The 19,251-nt window shown below is 35.0% G+C and overlaps 2 protein-coding genes across 4 annotated transcripts in view; both read left to right on the top strand.

Moving 5' to 3' along the window:
* Window positions 1–18,966, top strand: part of LOC104227026 (D-cysteine desulfhydrase 2, mitochondrial) — a 164,836-nt gene extending 145,870 nt beyond the window's left edge. The window contains exon 8 of the mRNA XM_070156171.1: window positions 18,788–18,966. Within this exon, the coding sequence (XP_070012272.1) occupies window positions 18,788–18,807 (20 nt within the window). The 3' untranslated portion in view covers window positions 18,808–18,966. The remainder of the gene's footprint in view (window positions 1–18,787) is intronic.
* On the top strand, window positions 4,529–13,015 carry LOC104231716 (membrane protein of ER body-like protein). 3 transcript variants are annotated; one of them, XM_070156602.1, is made up of 9 exons: window positions 4,529–4,829; window positions 8,309–8,785; window positions 9,624–9,722; window positions 9,957–10,028; window positions 10,606–10,761; window positions 11,027–11,089; window positions 11,346–11,552; window positions 12,155–12,216; window positions 12,329–13,015. In XM_070156602.1, exons 1-9 carry the CDS (start codon window positions 4,631–4,633, stop codon window positions 12,794–12,796), a joined length of 1,803 nt encoding a protein of 600 aa, XP_070012703.1. In that variant the 5' UTR covers window positions 4,529–4,630; the 3' UTR covers window positions 12,797–13,015. The 3 variants fall into 3 exon arrangements, with proteins under 3 accessions (XP_070012703.1, XP_070012705.1, XP_070012704.1); XM_070156603.1 differs by lacking the exon at window positions 10,606–10,761 and having other exon boundaries at window positions 4,531–4,829; XM_070156604.1 differs by lacking the exons at window positions 10,606–10,761; window positions 11,027–11,089 and having other exon boundaries at window positions 4,530–4,829.
* Window positions 18,967–19,251: the final 285 nt, after the last annotated feature.

The raw sequence follows: 19,251 nt of genomic DNA, 5'->3' as shown, positions 1-19,251 counted from the left end.
ATGGTATTTAAAATCAGATAAATAAGCCGAATATGACAGTTGAGCGACCGTGCTAGAACCACGGAACTCGGGAATGCCTAACACCTTCTCACGGGTTAACAGAATTCCTTATCCGGATTTCTGGTGCACAGACTGTAATATGGAGTCATTCTTTTCCTCGATTCGGGATTAAAATTGGTGACTTGGGACACCCTAAATCTCCCAAGTGGCGATTCTGAAATAAATAAACCAATCCCGTTTCGATTGTCCTTTAATTGGAAAAACTCCCTTGCACCCTCGCGGGTGCGGAAAAAGGAGGTGTGACAATAATGAAAGAACTCGGCATCTCAACTGAAGAACTTTCTGAAAGCCGACTGATGATTCAAGGATTCAATCAAGAAGGACAAAGGGCCATAGGAGCTATCAAGCTGGAAATCACCATGAGAGATATGCAATCAAGTACATGGATGCTTGTGATTGATGCAAAAACTTCATACAATTTGTTGCTTGGCAGGCCGTGGATACACGAGAACAAAGTTGTCCCATCAACTTACTACCAATGTTTGAAATATAATAAAGATGGAGTCGAAAAGAAGATAGTTGCTGACGACAAGCCGTTCTCTGAAGCCGAGGCATATTTCGCTGATGCAAAGTGCTACTTGAAGAACCATATCATGAAGGGAGTAAAAGTTGATGACATCACGAAGGCCAAAGGCAAGAAAATAGCTCCTTTATTTCGTTACGTCCCAAAAGTGAAGAAAGATGAAGGAGAATCATCAAGCCTCCAAAAAGGTGCACTAAGAGAATTAACCATTCATATCAAGCAGATTGATACCATAAAGTTATCTTCAAAGCTACTGAAAAATTTTATGGCCCCTAACATGCCTCAAAATAAGGCACTCCCTATGAAACGCACAAATGAAGGTTTTGATCCGAATGCTTACAGGTTGTTCGCAAAGGCTGGATATGATCCCAATGAACCATCTAAGCTAGGGAAGCTCCCACCTGAAGCTACTAGTAAAGCAAACACGATGAAGGATAATGAGCATGTAGTGAAGCAATCACGTGAGGGTCTAGGTTACAAACAACCCCCACCAGTTCGCATCTCCATTAGAAGAGAAAGTATTAACTATATCACGACGGAAGATTTGAAGCCGCCCGCCTATGACTTGAGTTCGCCTTTGGAATTTGACCACAAACGACGATTGCAGATATGGATGAAGACCTTGATGCTATTCTTCAGAGCTTCTTTAGCCTTTCCTTCTGCTTACTTGCTTGTCCCTTAGTCTTCTCCTTTGACCCCTTTATATAGGTGGTGGGTGGAGTATCTCCAAGAAAACCCTAGTGGATCATTGGGCTTGAGGCTTATGGGCCGACCCATTTGATAGAAGACCAATTTGCGGGCTAGCCCAATAATATATTGAACTTTTATTTAAATCAATTCATTTTAGATTTAAATAATCTACCCGATTATACTAGCCCATAGTATCATTTGGACTAATATGTATTTAATACATGATTAAATCCAAATTACTTGTGGATTTAAATTTAATAAAATTTTATTTGTCTACAAATTCCCCCTGCTTCAAGGCTTGTCGGGATGTAGGCCTGCCGAATGGAAGATGAACCCGCTGATCCTAATAAAAATATAAATATTTGTGAGTACAATTCTATGTATCCCTTGATTCTCCTCTCTAAAATTCTTCGTGATTCGAGGGCTTGAGAAGTGTCTTTCTCGAATGTAGGATGATGTGGACCTCCTTATGATGTATTTAATCGCCAAGAACGTCGAGCAACACTTTGTTGTTACGGGTTGATCTTCGGGAAGAACTCCGTTGATCACTCCTTTGTTAAAGAACTAAGCACTTGATGATTGATTTCTCTGTTTGTGGATGCCTTCACCAATTGCGGAGTGTTCTTCTCCAACTCTGAATGTCCCCTGAGAGTTATGTAGCCCCCTCTATTTATAGTTGTAGAGGATGGACAGTCAAGTTACATAAGAACTCTCTTACTTGATTCTGATTGGGCCACGTCATTTTAGCCACTTGGCGACTCGTGGTTGGTTCTTGCTTTTTGACTTGGATTGCCACATCATTTAACATGTGGCGTCACCTTATTGGCCTGGAGTTTGACTGGATATGTCATGTCACATGGCATAAGTCTGGGCCTTAAGATGAAATGGACGTTGGACTTGAAAATAATAAAATGGGCTAATTTAACTTGAAAACCCCAAATTAATTATTTAACCCAATTGAATTTAATCCAAATTTTATATGAATTAGGCCCAATAAATTTTGTATCTCTACATGTATCTTGTTCAATTAGTAATATATAAACAAAACGAATAATCAAGTATATTAAGAAATCATGAACGTTCAGGTATGTATCTAGTTCAATTAGTAATAAAAAAAAGATAATATTTAAGCATATCAAGAAAATCATGAACGTACCGGTAATATCACAGGTGAAACTAATGACAAAAATTTGGTAGGCAGGTGGGAATCTCATATCTGAACTCAACCAAGTCAGGTCAACTATGTAGTGACCTAGCACTTGGATTTAAATATTAAGAGGTATTAAAGTGCAAGAAACTTGACTAAAAAACTTTAGAAAGGGATAGCCACGTTTTGGACACTACCATCTAAAAAGTCAAAAATTCAGTTCATTACTAACTTTTTTAAGTCTTTTAATAATACTATAGATTGATCTCGGCATGAGTTATAATCGTGGCATGCTAATAGTGTATAGTTATTTTACATCATCCAACATGAAAAATAGAGGAAAATAATCTGTTTATAACAAGATCAAATATACACATAGTACAGTAGAAAAGTGTCTATGTTGTCCTTGTAATATAAATTAAATAAGTACTCCCTTCGGTTCACAATAAGTAACCAATTTGCTTTTAACATGCCCATTAAGAAAATACTAAATTATATACAAAAATACCTACTATGACTAAACTATCCCTAATTAAACATTTAATGTAAGGAGTAAGAAAACTTTCTAGGGATATGTACATAGGAGTTATTTTAGTAAAAAGGCGAAATACATAGATTACCACCTTAACTTATCCCCAAATCCCCAGTTACACACTTTTTGCGGATAAAAGTTATCTTACACACTCAACCTTTTTAAAGTGTGCCTAAGACACACCACTTTTATGTTTGACCACTTCTTCTCAGAGATTGCATCACACGCGCTAATTAAATTGCAACACGTGTCATAACTAAAGGGAAAAAAATATATTTATATCCCAATTGATAATATTCAAGTAAACAAAAAAAATAAATCATAAAAAAATTCCCCCACCCCCACCCTCACCACATGTCTCTTCTTTTTTCCACCCCATTGTCCCCTCCGCATATCCACCATACTTTTCTCTCCGATTAACCGGAAAATCCCCTCGTAAAACACTCTGCTTCTCCCATTCTTTAAGAAAATACTGATTTTCTTTTATTTTATTTTAGGTGATATCTAGAATAGGTTATCAATTTTGCATCAGTTAAGTTATAGCAAAAGTATGCAACGAATCCTCCTCTAAAACTTTAGCATCCATGGCAGAGAGAACCCACAAGAAAAAATCCATAGACTCCTTTGTTCTGCCACTGTCAGATTCATATAAATGAAACACCCATTTTTATTAATTTCTTTCTTTTTCAACTTGAAGAAGAATCTAAACTATTTCACTGGTTGGATTTTCGAGCAAAACTCCATTGATGACCAGAAAAAGACGAAAAAGAAGAGGGTTTCGCTGATAAATCCATGGCGTTGGAGAAAAACACGGGTGGAGATGTTAAATCTAAAGATTGATACTCTTTTATTCCTACTTGGATCTACTAGACTGTTTGAATATGGGTTTATTGTGGGAACAAAACAATAAGCAGGTTTGGGGACGAAGGGGTTGTGACCCAATTAAAAAAATTAAATAAAATTTTAACACGTGGCACTTTAATAAATAATCTGATAGCAAAAAATCAAATTTCACACGCTTCTTTTGTGTGTAAATACGCGAGCCAAAATGGTGTGTACTAGATACACTTTAGAAAGGTTGCGTGTGTAATATTATTATCGTCCAACAAAAGTGTGTAAGAGGGATTTGAGCCATAGGTTTGGTGGGTACTTATGTATTTCGCCTAGTAAAAACAAATTAAATTCTTTCTTGATTACATACCTGGACACTTATTTTGAACCAAAATGAAAAAGCAAATTGGTCACTTATTGTGAACCGGAGGGAGTACTATTACTAGTTTTTGTAATAAAGGATCAACATATGTGCAAGAACACAAAATAATGCAAGTGTAAACTACATTAGAACAAAGAATCATTACCTGTAGACAATCTGTAACCCCTAATCATGTGTATAGACAACTAAGAACTTGAAGATTCTCAGTTTTTTTTTTTTTTTTTTTTTTTTTGCTTAGCACGACCAATTAAGTACGCATCCATATATTTTATTTCTTTCACACTTCTAACCACCTTCATTTATTACCTTGTTTTTTATAATACTGAAAAACATTGATAATTGACTGAATTGTCGTCTATTTATAGAGTCCATAGTACTCTTGGCTCTTGGTGACAACTTGAATTGTGCGTGCTACTGACCATTTCATAAGTCTTTGTGCCACATACAAATAATTCCAAGGGCATTATGGCTATGGAGGTGGCGCAACACAGCCGGAGGGAGGTGGTACTGCCGGAGAGGAAGGTAGAGGCAGAGGAGACGGTGGAGGAGGCACTTGTCGGACGTCGAGGTCGACGCACCGCCAACGATGACGGCGGTGCTGTTAATGAAGAAGAGGTTAACAAGGAGGAGCTTAAGAATAGCTTCTACTTTGACAAGAATGGAGGTATACAATCTTCAAAACCATGTTCTACCTATAGTCTTTTACGTGAATAAAACTGAAGAAGTTTTGGTGTATTACTTTTTGATGTCGTAGTTTTCGTTTGTAGAAGAGAGCAGTGACGGTTGGAATTTTAATTTATTGAATATAAGCATCACTATTAACTCAACGCCAAGATCATTTAACTGGATGTCTCCTTTTTTCCCCTCGCGCTCGTGTTTCTGTGCTTGATTGTGACCTTCTATATTTTGTTTTTTTTATAATTATGTTTGCTTTTTGTTAAATTATATATTTAGGCTTTAATTTTCCTCAACACAGTACAATTTCTTTCGCTTTATAAGCGAATTGTTGGTTCTAAAGGAGGAGGATGAACTAGTTTTATATCTTGAGACAATGACAGTACTGTTACCAGTTAGAAACAACCTCTTGCAAAAATGCAGGTTAAAATTGTGTACAATAGATCCTTATTGTCCGGTTCTTCCTCGAACCCCGTACATAATGAGAGCTTAGTGCACCGGGCTGTCCCTTAGACGATGATAGTACTAGGCTTCTAAAAAGTGAGAGATCATTACAGGAAAAAAGTAAAGTTTTTATAGATCGTGTTTTGGTTTTCTATTTTGGAAAGTTAATGGTTAAATTAAAATGTTTGTTACTAGTATTACTTTTTGGTTGGCTCAATAAAATACTCCATCCGTTTCATATTAAATGAGGTAGTTTCCTTTTTAGTCTGTTCCAAAACGAACGACAAATTTCTAAATTTGGAAATAATTCAACTTTAAACTCTTTCATTTTACCCATTTACCCTTAATAATGAGAAATTTTTATAGCCACACAAATGTCACGGCCCCACAAACTTTTTACCCCTTACACTTTTAAGACCACAAGTTTCAAAATTCTTCTTTTTTTCTTCTTAAACTATGTGGGTCAAACTACGTCATCTAATATGAAACGGAGGGGTATCTTTTATCCATCTCCAGCCACCTTTTTGTTTTGAAAAACAAAAACAAAATGAACTTACTTTTATCAGTTGCACGGAGGACAAATGAAAGCAGTGGATCGACTCTACCTATATTCATCACGTTTCCATTTATTTTAACACATTCCAACATATGTGAAATCATTTTAATAATGGTATTATTTACAGAGTATATAATTTTTATAATTTCTTAAAATTCACTTAACTACTTTGATTAAATTTTGGTAAGATGCTTTTCCACTAAATCAATTTTCAACTTGTTATTTGATTTTTTCTTCCACTATATATACCGGCACAATACAGAAGTTAAATTTCATAAAATTCATAACAAGTTGTGTTAGAAAATAAAGGTATAAAACTAAGAGATATCTTAAAAAAAACTCAACTCAACTATCCTCTTTGGTATTAAGCTTTCTTTAGAAAAAGAAAAATCCACGTCAACTATCCTATTAGGGGTAAGGGGTTAAGTTGTCAAATTAAGCTATACCACGATATACGTTAGAAACTTGTTCATGTTATGAAAATTCAATTGAAAAATATATCAGAAATTAATTGGCATATTAGTTTGTATGTGAAATGAAAACTAGTATGAAATCTACGTTAATTATCCTTCGTACCTCTATCCCAACTCTATTAGGGGTTGAAGTATAGTCTAAAGGTTGCATTAGACTCCAGTTTGTCCTACTCGACAGGTGGAGGAGTAACAACAACAATAACTCAGTAAAATTTTATTAGTGAGATCTGGAAAGGGTAGTGTGTACGCAGACCTTACCCCTACCCTGAAGAAGTAGAAAGACTGTTTCCGAAAGACCCTCGGCTCAAAAGAATAAAAAGACAAAAGGAGACAATATTAGTTTCACTACAGAGATAATATGAAAAATAGGAACATAAAATGCAGAAGAAAAATGCAAAGTAGAAACGATGGCTAATCATAGGTCCTACACCGAAAAGATAAAATAGTAAGACACGACATTATCACTAGCTATCTTAGACAAAAACCTTACCAGACTAGGCTCACAAAGGTACAAAGTAAGGCAAGACTCAACTACCTCCTAGCCTCCACAACTTACTATCAAGTGTCATGTTATGGGAAATCTGAAGTCTCATCATATTCTGCCTAATCACCTTCCCCTAATACTTCTTAGGCCGCCCTCTGCCTTTTCTCGTGCGTAAGGATTCATCTATATTCTTTACGGTCTATTCTATCCAAAAATAATTAATAAAAAATTTGTGTTGGTACAAAACAGATTATTTTTCAGGAAAATGCTTTTTCACAATAAAATTATTATTTAGTAGTACTTATTTGGTTGCCAAAGATCAAAAGCAAGGAAATAACTTCGGTCGCGTATTAAGAAAGTTATTTATAACTATTTCAAATTTTATTTGCATATTACTTGTTCAAAATTAGCATTTAAACATTATTATCAAATTTTAATATTCGAAAATTTCATCAAAATAATGTTATCCGATTTTCTAATATTATTATAATTCTTTTATATATTGTTTTTCAAGATATACCTTTCACTCATCTATCAAGAACCATAGAAAAAAATTCCTTCTGAATCAGTTTTAGTTCGTTAGACCAAGCAAGTCAAATTTCCAAATTCATCATCCATCCTGTAAAAGAAAATGAGAAAGGAAAAGAGAAATAAGAAGAGAGAAGAAATGAAAGAATGTGTTCAGTCTGCGAGGGCCCAAAACAAAGATGAAAAAATTCCCTCCCAATTTTCCTCAGTTGTACCAAATTTAAGAACTGAACAACCGATCATCACCCTCCCGCCTCCGGCGAACTGCGATTTTCTGGTAGCTTAACAGCGCCGCAGCGCAATCTACGAAGATATTAAAGAATGACTTACTCGTAAGTTGTAAGCTCTGTTGTAATTCACTGTTTCATCCGACTCACTGACCGCTGTGGCATTAGAGGCCGTCGTACTAGTGAACATGAAATTATTAATGACTTTATTCTGGCAGCTGTAGCATTGGAGGCCTCTCTAACTCATAGTATTGATTTTGTTCAAACACAGTTTGACTGATTCTATTAAGTTTACTTTCCGAATCAATTTTAAAATGAGCTCCTAATTCTGGAGTTTTAATGTCTATAAAAATTGCAACAAATTTATCAACCTTCTTTACTTGAAGCATTTCCTTCCATTTTCACGGTAGAGGTCAGTAATAGCAGAATTTTGGTATTACTCTAATTGAATATGATATATACATATATATATATATACACACACACACACGAGAACAGTACCTTAGTTTTCCTATTAATGGTTTAGATGGGCGTGTCTATCATATCGGGGTTATTGTCTAACATTGTCATCCAAATTTTGTTAAAGGATCATAAAAATATTGTTTCTCCTTGTTTAGTTCTTAAAATTGATCTCTCTTATTATCTTAGAATTAATGCTAGTGTATGACATTGCAAGTAAATGTTGCATATGCAAAGAGGCCTAAAGCTGCTAAGCTGTGTTCCTCACATGGTGTACTGTTATACTGTCCCTTGCAGGTATTGAGAACTTGACTGCCAATTTAAAGACTATAGACTTTCAGAAGGTTCTAGACGGTGTTGTCAATGGTAATGAGACGGGAAATGCTAAGACAGAAATTCTTTCTGGTGTATGTCTTCCACCCGCACTAGGACATGATTCACAGGATGAGACAGGAAATGCTAAGGGCAAGTTTCTTTCTGGTGTATGTCTTCCACCTTCACTAGGAAATGATTCACAGTCAAGTGCTTCAGTCACAAAAGGAAGTGAAAATGAAAGAATCGTTGAAGAGGAGGAAGTCGTCGAGTTGGAGTTCTTTGACACGACAGCAGTTGATAAGCTACACACACATAATGCATACTGTCCTAATTGCAGTTCTCGTATAACCAAGGTTGTCCTCCGAAGGGTAAAGCGGGAAAGAAGGATTTCAGTAGAAACTGATGATCGTCAGGACCTACTTGGATGCTTGTCATGCTTCAGCATCTTCGTCCGTATAGGTATATTTTCAATGTTTTATGTTCTTTTGACTTCTGAATATCTCGTCTAAATGTATTAGATGTACAGCTAGGTTGCAGTAATGTTACTATTTAAAATGTCGATTCATTTGTTGTCCTTGTGTTTGATGACAACACGATGAAGATCAGTAAGCTCAAACTTTTACTATAAGGCAGGGAAGAAAAAGAGATGTCAAGTAGGGATCAATGATCATGGATCTGAATTGTTTAAAAATTGGAAAGTGAAGTTCTGTGGTTCAACAGCATTTGGCTTACAGTCATTGCACTATATACCATTCTGAGGTTTTTCTTTATGTCTAAGCCCCTTTTTTCTTTTTTAATGTTCTGTCCTCCAGCAAGTTTTGACGTGCGTATGTTGAATCATATAAGAAAAGACTTTTAGGTTTTGTCCACCCCTCAGTAAGAACACGGAAAAACTTGAGCAGTAGCTAGCATTTATCATTGCATGCATAGTTTTGGCAAGATTATTCATCTGCAGTTTGTTTGTAAAGATGATACTTTTGAATAGATTTGGTGATATTCATTCTATTTGTGTGAGCTTTCACTATTTAATCACCTATCTGTAATAAGTTCATCTAATTACTCACTTTCATTTCGTTGACTCCCCTAAAAACTGCATACTAACGAATTTACAAGTCTAAATTTTATAGTTTTAACCTTAAAAACTCAAGTAGTGTTCCCTCTAATTTATAAGTGCAGTCATTTTTGAATTTACATTTAATTTAGAGTAGATGTATCTCACAATTTTCCACACATGATGACTAGTATTACATTTCTTATGACTGTATGCAGAATTCAAATGTTTGTTCAATTTATGCAGGAAAGAAGCTCAATCCGTTCCCACTTTTTGGAAGTGGAGGAGGAAACTCTGTGCCTTCTGGTTCTGCAACTGAAGAGGGAAAGCCAGTTCTTAATGAAGGTATTTAGTATAGTTATTTTATGCACTTTGAATCGTCCATTTGCTTTCAGTAGGTGTTTTGAATTTCATGCATGATTATTCAGTCGTTTTACACAGCTTTCTAGTTTAGATAATTGATTTATTTGCATTAGCAACTCTGAAGGAAAGAAATGGTGCTAAAGATACTAGACGTTTTCTTTTTCCTTCAGTCTTGATGTGAAGTTTGACAATATGTGATATTTTAATGCTGAGCAGAAGGGTGCTTTGATCTGCATTGGTTTCTTCGCAAGAGAAAAGTTACGGATGGAAGAAAGTTAACCGAGCCAGGTAGTGTTTTCTAATAGTTTCTTAACTAGTACAATCACATATTCTTCCTTTGCTATAGCTGATCAAACTGCATACATTCTATACAGTTCCTTTCACACCAATCAGAAATTGTTTCCTTGGTGACAGAGTACAAACATTATAATCTTTTCCCCATGTTTTAAGTAAATTACTTTGGCTTCTTAAGATCATCATGGTCTGTTTTCTAGGTGCAGGCTTGTTAGCTATGTGCCTATGTCTATCATTCTCTATATTGATCGGGTAAGGGTGCGGGCACACTGACACGGGTGCAATACAGAAAAATCAAAAAACTTCTAACTAGCGCCGACACGCTAAGTGCAAAAACTTTTGTAGATTACATAAATTTTAAAATTAAAGGACTATTATCAAGCAGTTAATGGGGGGACGATGCACTGCTTAGCTGCTCAAGCCTATATGTCTAACATTGTTAAACGATCTTGATATTGTTTTTTTCACCTGACCTATGTCACTCCCAATATTCGTGTAACAAGAAAAGATCTTGACCAAGCAAACAATAGTACTGATTTGGGTTCATCTCATAATCCTTTTGAACCATCAGCTGGGCATAACACTCATCCTTTTCCAAATGGAAGACTACCATCAGCCAAAGACGATGCCACTGACGATAAATCCCCAACCCCTAAGAAACCTTCAGGAACTCCTCCAGCAAAAGGACCCACACATCCCGGCAGTATTTTTGATCTTGGAGAGGAAGGTAATGCAATTGAAGAGAAGAATTAATTCTCCTTAATACACAATATTTTCTATCTTTATGGAGAAATTTTTCTGTTTTTGTGTTTGTTGCTCAGCTTTCTCTTTTAGCCAGTTTCTACTTTTGAACACCTTTGTTTGTGTTTACCATGTCCAAGGCCAGTAGTTCTACATGTACTCCTGTACTTCTCGAAAGTACAGTGAGCAGAAAACTTTTCCTTGTATCTCTTTTCTTTCCACTTATCATTGGGAAACTGCAAATTTTGCAGGTGGCTTCATTCCTGGGGCAATGCCATCAAAGAAACCACCAAGTGAAATTAAAGAGAATAAAGGTGATAGTGCATCAGATTTTTCGTATCCACTATGTTTATCTTTTCATCTAGTAGTCGCCCTAATCGGCCAGGGGCGGACGTGATCATATCTTACACCAGTATTTCATGAAAAAGCTTTTCAGCATCTTAGCTGTATTTGAGTGGAATCGAAAATGTTCCAAGTTTTTTCCTATTGCAAAGTATTAGAGCTTAGGTGTTAATGAAATGTTAAAAGTTTGTAGGGAAATATGTTTTGATAAGTGGCTATATAATGCAGGAGATGATTGGCGAATTCCAATGGATGACCCAGGAGCTTCATCATCAACAGCGGATTCCGGCAGTACACAAAGACCATTACCTCCAGTTGAAGTTAAAAAAACCAAATCACTGGAGATTGTAAAATGCATAGTATATGGAGGTTTAATAGAGTCAATTACAAGCTTGGGTGTGATTTCCTCTGCAGCTGCTTCCGATGTTGACACAAGTAAGTAATTGAGACCTTTTTTCTAAGTTTAACTCTTCAATCTTCATTATCTTGGTTGGTTACTCCAATTGTAATCTAGGAGCTCTTTGTGAGAGTAATGAAGGATCTTTCACTTTAAAATATTAGAAGCATTATCTTTTGACTGATGTCTTCCTAGTTCAATAGATAGGATAAAAAAGTTATCTGGATACATGAACTGGTGCATCTCTTACCCATGCTGATGCGTGGTTCTACATTTACATTAACAGACTTCCTCTAGATTAGTTAGTTTTGTGTAGCATCACGTGTATGTTTGATCATGGGCATATCTCAAAATGTAAATGCCAACTTTGATGACATACAGTTGGTGGAATGCTACACAGGCATACCCCAACACACACTAGGCCATTGAGTTGCATGAGTATTTTGACTTAAGGTTTATGTTTGTAGACCAAAGAGATAATGTAATGTTCTTTATTTGGTTAGAGGTGACTTCTGTGGATAGTGCTGATGCATGTGACAAAGCTACTATACATGAAAAACCAAGGCTTCTAAATCATCTCTCTCCTAAAATCTTGACAGACTAAGAATGGCTTACTTACAGATTTATCTTTATACTGCAGTGAAGATCGTAACTATTGGAGTGGCAAATCTGATAGCTGGATTTTTTGTCATTTGTCAAAATGTGAGTATTCTGCTTCTGCTTTACAGTTGCTAACTGTTCTTCTACCTTCCTTTCTCCTTCTGCTTTAGTTCTTACTTCTTAATCTATCCTCAAATAAAATGGAAATTTGTAGTTGGTAGACTTGAAGTATAATGTCGGAGGAGGTTCCAATCTTAGCGATCAAGCAGATCGATATGGAGAGCTACTTGGCCAAAGAAAGCATTTCCTACTTCATGCTACTTTTGCCCTGTTGTCATATTTTGTATTTGGCCTTGTCCCACCAGTAGTATATGGCTTCACGTTTCGTAAGAGTGACGACAGAGACTACAAGCTTATAGCAGTTGCAGCGGCTTCTCTTTTGTGCATTATCATACTTGCTGCTGCAAAGGCTTATACACAAGGAGCAAATAAGTTCAGTAGATACTTCAAGACTATTGTGTCCTATGTTACAGCTGCAGGTATGGCCTCAGGTGTTGGTTATGCAGCAGGCCATTTAATTAAGAGGCTCATGGATCAGTTGGGCTGGTTTGACTCAAACCCGGCACCCTCTCTTTTTTCCTCCGAGATGATTTCACAAAATCCAGTCTGGGCATCCTATTGACATCTTCTCCGTGTTGTTAAATCTTCTGTATTTTCCTCTTCGTTCTTTGTAAGCTTTTAGTACCTCTGAGAATTTGGCTGTTTCCTTTGGGAATGTTGAGCGAGCGAGTGAGTTTTGGTTGTTCCTACGTGAAATTCTGATGATGTTTTTGTAGCCCCTGGTTGTGCTATTCATTTCCGGCATTGGTTGAATCAGAACCGTAAACTAGTATATCTCTAATTTCTTGGTCCTCCTCTTCATCTACCTCATCACGCCCTTGATTTCGCCGTTCTGATTTTATCCAATCTCTGAAGCACACTAGAATTTCCAAAGCGTTGCTGCCCAATGAATGACGGGTATCTCCTAGTTGTTGCCTTGCTTGTCTAAATGCGCTCTCTGATGCGACTGTTGAAATCGGCACATTTAGCACGTCTCGATCCATGGCCGAAAGAACAGGGAATTGATTTGAGTTGCTCCTCCACCAACCCAGCGGTAGAAAATACTTTGTGAGGGGCTCTGGTGACTTTTGCAAGTAGAATTGTAATTCATCAATATTCCTGCTACTGGTTTGTTGATGCTCTCCTAGTATAGACCAAATCAGATAATCTTGAACACAATCATCATCATTCATAGTTGTTCCAGATGTTGAAGGATTAGTTGAAGGAATATTTGCATCTACAACCGAAAAAGCATCAACAATGTTAGCATAATAATTATATAAAGTTTGTAAATGTATGTGTAGCTCAGAAATACAAGTGTCAATATGAGGAGTTTCAGTTAGTCCAATATCCATATAAGTATATAAAGCTCTAATTAATTGGCGACACTTTATCATTTTGACAGTAGGGTTTAAAATAGCACCAATTAGGTAAATATAGGGAATTTGATAGAAATACTTTTTAAACTTATCTAGCATAGATTCAACAACAATACCATATCCTTCTTTCTGCTTCAAATTATGTGGTAAAAGAGAAATTTCAGCAATATGAACTAAACCATTTGAAATGGTAGGATAATAAGCTCCAAAAAACTCAAGTGTAGCCACATAAAAATTTTGTAAAAATTGTACAACATCATAAATGACTTCCCAAGTTTTAGATGTTAACAAACAGTTAGGATCGGTACAATGAGAATTAGCAACTTCAGTTATAAGCATTCTATATTTATAACGATATCTTAAGAACAAATAAGTATAATCCCACCTAGTAACTATTTATTTAGGCATGAGTCTTGGTTTTAGTTCAAGTGTACACATTTTTCCTTAAATGTATTTAATCTAGCACTTCTATTATTTCCTAGAATTACACCAACAGCTCTTCTAACTAAAGTAATTTCATCTCTAAATAATTCAAGGCCACTCTTCACAATCAAGTTATAAATATGACATGCACATCTAACATGAAATATTTCAGGAAGTGGTGGGTGTAGATGCAATTTTAATATTGTAATAGCAGCATTGTTGTTAGAAGCATTATCAAATGACATACACAAAACTTTTTTTGCAAGATTATAAAATATAGCAACTTCATGTATAGTATTACTTATAAATGCACCAGTATGACTTTGATCTTCATCATATTTAAAAGCAATAATACATTTTTGCATACAAAAATTTACATCTATCCAATGGCATGTAATAGTCAAATAATCATTTCCATTCACAGCACGACCAATATCAGAAGTAAGAGAAACTTTACAAGGAAGACTTGTGAACAAATAACATATATATGTCTGATATTGTCAAAAAAGCCTAAAGATATCAACTCTACAAGTACTTCTAGGAATACTTTTAAACATAGGGTTATAAATTTTTTGAATATAAGTAATCAGATACGGTGAAGAAGCAAAATTAAAAGGTAAACAACCTAAAACAATCATTTTAGCTAATTCTTCCCGATCTTTCTTAATATCATATTTCCCAAATAACCCCCAGTACTCGGGTTAAGGTTTTGTTGCCGAGATGACTCATCTACTCCCCAATCAAGAGGGTGTTTGTCTTCCATATGCCTACGAAGTTGACCCGTTCCCTCTCCTTTACCGGGCTCATGTTTATAATGTTCACTACAAATTTTACATTTTACATAAATTTTTTTGATCTTCTAGTCTTTCAAAAAACATCCAACACTTACTTCTTAATCGTCGATTCTTCTTAATAGGGAGAGGAGGCCTACTTGTTGCACCCCTAACATTTTTGAGTTTGACTAGCATTACCAGGTATAGGTGGTGGTGTTTCAAGATTATCAGGTGATTGAATATCATCTAACATATCATCTAAATCATCATCTACACTAAAATTTTCTTGCATTCGCTCATAATCTACATTTAAATTTTCAGGTGAACTTTCAGAAATATGTGTAAAGCTTCTAGAAGAACCAACACCACCTCTTGTTCTTTTCGAAGTTTTCTTACTACCACCTCTACTAGTGCACGCTTTTTTGGCCGCTCTAAGTAAATCCATTATGTAAATTAAAGTAAGAAATTAAATTAAGAAACTAAATTAATAATTCTAAATAATAAAATAAGTGTACACCAAATAAGAGAAAGAGATGGAACAAGTGTACCGGGATTCCGAATGCCGCACTAATTTTTAATTTTTGATATCAAAAATCAAACTTCAATTGATAGACCGAAACTTGATAGTTGATACTTTATACTTGAATACTTGATACCACACTTCACTTGAATACTTGATATTTGATAATAATAATTTTGTAATGGCTAAACTAATAATTGATGAAACTTGAAATAATAAATAATTGAGAATTTGAGATTTGAGAATTTAAGAACTATAATATCAAGAGAGAATTGAGAGAGAATTAGAGTAGTAAGAGAGTGAATTGTGAGAAAAAATGACGAAGAAAGGGGGCTACTTATAGATTTTAAAAGGTTAAAAATGTAATTTTTCAATTATTAGGGGTGGGGGGGCTATATATTTAATGGGGGAAGGGGGGTCGAAATGGCCATTTTTGCAAAATCTGGCCATTCCCCAATGGTCATTTCTCAATTTGACCGTTGGGAACAGTCCAATTAATTTTTTTTTTTTAAAAAAATCCAACGATAACTGGGCTGCAGCCCGTGTGTAAGCACGTGATTTTTGCCCAATATGAGAATTACTCCCAAAAAATTCAAAAATAAAATGATTTTTCTTTGGTGTGCAATTTTGTGATATTTTGTGATATTTTGAATAATTATTTGTATTTGTTTGTGCATGTTTATTTGCTAAATTAATAAAAAATACAAAAATATGTCGCATTTTGCATGTAGGATTTAATTATACAATTGTTAGTAATTAAATGTGTTTTACAAAAATTAAAAATTACAAAAATAGGCATCGTTTGCATTTTTAGCATTTAATGTCCAAATATACAATTTTATGCTTAATTATTACTTAATTGTGCGTTAATTGTTATTTGGAGTTAATTTGTGCTTTTATAACTTAATTTAGTTCTTAATAATAGTTTATGTATTTTTATAATTTAGTTTTAGAGAAATAAAAGAAGAAAAGAGAGCGAAAATATAAAGAAAGTCGGAATTGGGTCTCTTCTTCGATTTCAAGCCACAGGCCCAAAAAATGGCTCAATCTTCCCAAACGACCCAGTCCATTTCGAACTGGGTCGACCCAGTCCAGTACCAACAACCCAACTCCCCCTCTTCATTTTCATTTTTCATTTTTTACAAAAAAACAAAAACAAAACAAAAAAAACAAAAAAAAACAAAAGAAAACCCTAAAACTATACTAACCATCCGCCACCCCCTCCCTATTATCTTCTTCTTCTCCAAGCATCCAAACACCCCTCCCATGGCTGCCCTTTACCCTCCATTATCACATCCAAACAACCCCTCACAGCTTCATCTTCACCCTCACCATGGACAACCCAGTTGTGTCTTCATCTTCTCCATGTCGAGCTCAAAAAGCTCATCCATGGCTGCTCCTCCTCCTTCGTTCTTCGTCGAGCTTTAACCAACGTTGTTGCTTCTTCTTCCTCACTTTAAGACTGCTGCTGCTGCTCGTCGAAGCTCCTGCTGCGCCGCAGCTGCTTCCTCATCGTTCAAACGCGCCACTGCTGCCCGTTTCTGCCCCTGTTGCTTCTGCCGCGATGCTGCTTCTTCCTTCTTCCGAGCACGTCGAGCTGCTGCCATGGTCGACCAGCTGCTCCTGTTCTGCCGCGTCAACTGCTGCCCGTGTCCAGCTGCGACGAGCAGCCATGGCTGCTCCGAACGGATGTCGCCGCTGTTTCTCCTTAACCTCCATTGCTACTGCTTCGACGTTGTTTCAGCCGAATCCTTAAGTTCGAGTTCGTCGTTGGTTAGTCGTTCGTCGTTTCAATCCGGTTAGTAGTTTTGAATTTTATTTTGTCCATTTCCGTTTTTATATTTCTCAAAATTAAAATCGTTAAATATTTGATTCTTGTTTTGTTCGTTGTTCATCGTTGAAATCGTTTTTCTAGTTTGTTCATGTTCATGTGCTTTGTTAAAATTAATTTTCAGATTTCAAAATAGAAGTTTAATTAGTTGTTTTCATGTTTATTTCATGTTTGTATTATTGTTTAAGTGAATATTTGTTAGTTTAATATTAGTTAGATACAAATTGAAGTTTAATTAATTGTTTCTTCAATTTGTTTAATGTATTTTATGTATTTTCCGGAAATTGTTAATATTGTTAAGTTCAAGTTTAAATTCATAATTGTTTCTTCTTAGGTTTTGTTTTGTCATTTGCCTAAAAGAATTTAGTTGTAATAAGGGAAGTATGTTGGTTTTAATCATTTGAATCCGTCGTTTTTATTTTTAGATTTAATTCATGTTCATATTATGTTTGTTTGATCTTGAATCCGAAATGTGTATAGTTTGATTTCTTGTTTACCATTTATGATTATTTCTTGAATTGGTCTCATAATCTTGTTTAAAGTTTAATATAAGAATTGTTTGTTGTAATGTTGTTAGAGTTGATTTTAAGTTCAATATGATTGAATTTAGAAATCTAAATATACTTGTTTGTTGTTGTTGAATCCGAAAATAGGATTGTTTGTTGCTAAAATATTGTTCAATCAAATTTTAGTTGTTCTTTGTTGTTCAATTTGTGTTCATGTGATTTGTTGTTGAAATGTTGAAGAAATCATGTTCATGTGATTTGTTGTTGAAATGTTGAAGAAATCATGTTCATGAAATTTGTTGTTTGAACATTGTTAGAAATTAATCATATTGTCTATATTTTGGTTAAGTTTGATTAATTGATGTGTTATAACTGATGGGTAGTTTGGTAATTTATAGTACTTTCGGGGGTAAAATAGTAATTTGCAATAGGGTCGGAGGGGTAGTTTAGGAATTTTACATTTTGTAATTGTTTATATGAAGCATGGGGGACAAAATGAAATGGGATGGGTTGTGATATGGTTATTTAATATAAAGGGGGACAAGACAAAATTTAGTGGGGAAATCTTGTATTTATTTATGTTAGGCATGGGGGACAAAATATAATGGGGTGGTGTGATATGTTTATTTAATGTAATGGGGATGAGTGGGAAGATAATGGGTTTGGTAGAGAAAATGGGTTGATTTTTAATTGATTAAAAGATTTATGGGTTATGGGATATAAGTAGAAGTCTTGAAATTAGATTTTAAGAGGAGACAGACAGAGATAGAGAGAAAAAAGAATAGAGGAAGAAAAATTTAAGAGAGGAAATTCCGAAAAAAAAATACTAAGACTTTAGAAAAACAAAAAGGAAAACATTCTGGAAATTCAAAAGAAGAAGAATATACACCTGATATATAGTCCAAATATTCTGAGATACGGATTGAGAAATTAAGGGTTAAACACTAACTAGTCTTTCAAAAATCTGAAAAGTTTCCCTTTGCTTCTGTCCGTTGGTTGTTGTTGTTTCCGGATTTTGTCTTGATTTTAAAATCTGTCACTAAGTTTCTCGTCGCTGGTTGTTACTAGTTGCTGGGATTGCTGTTGTTGTATGCTACTGAATTTCTGCTGATCTCTCACTTTTCTTTTGCTTCCAATATCAGGTACACAACTGACACGCTGATTATTGTAAACTGAAACAGGAAGCATGAATACGAAAAATGAAGAATTGAAGTTCTAAATTTATTTTGAATTATATTCTTAATTTTATTTGTATATATAAATTATTTAGCTTACAAAAATCGGAATCATGTAGCTATTTAATGTATATATAGTGGAACATCCAACGATAGCTTAACGGATGAACTATCTATATATTGCTTAAATAAATAAATGGTGTAGTAACTCCGTCTAAGTTAAAAATCAAACGAATAGACCATTTCGGAACTTGTAAGAAAATTGTTTAGTTAAATAATATTGGTTAATTCCAGCATGTAATTGTTTTAGGATTAAAATTAGATTGCCAAGTTTTTTTTTAATTTGACAAACTGAGAACATGCCTAGTATAATATAATTAGGTAGTAATACGTGAGCCTGGGTTTAGTTTAATGCCATATACGTTGGACCT

The sequence above is a fragment of the Nicotiana sylvestris genome, chromosome 9 (genome assembly GCF_000393655.2).
Source record: "Nicotiana sylvestris chromosome 9, ASM39365v2, whole genome shotgun sequence".
Classification (NCBI taxonomy): Eukaryota; Viridiplantae; Streptophyta; class Magnoliopsida; order Solanales; family Solanaceae; genus Nicotiana; species Nicotiana sylvestris.
The sequence above is the reverse complement of the archived record's forward strand: the minus strand, read 5'-3'. Positions and strand labels throughout refer to the sequence as shown.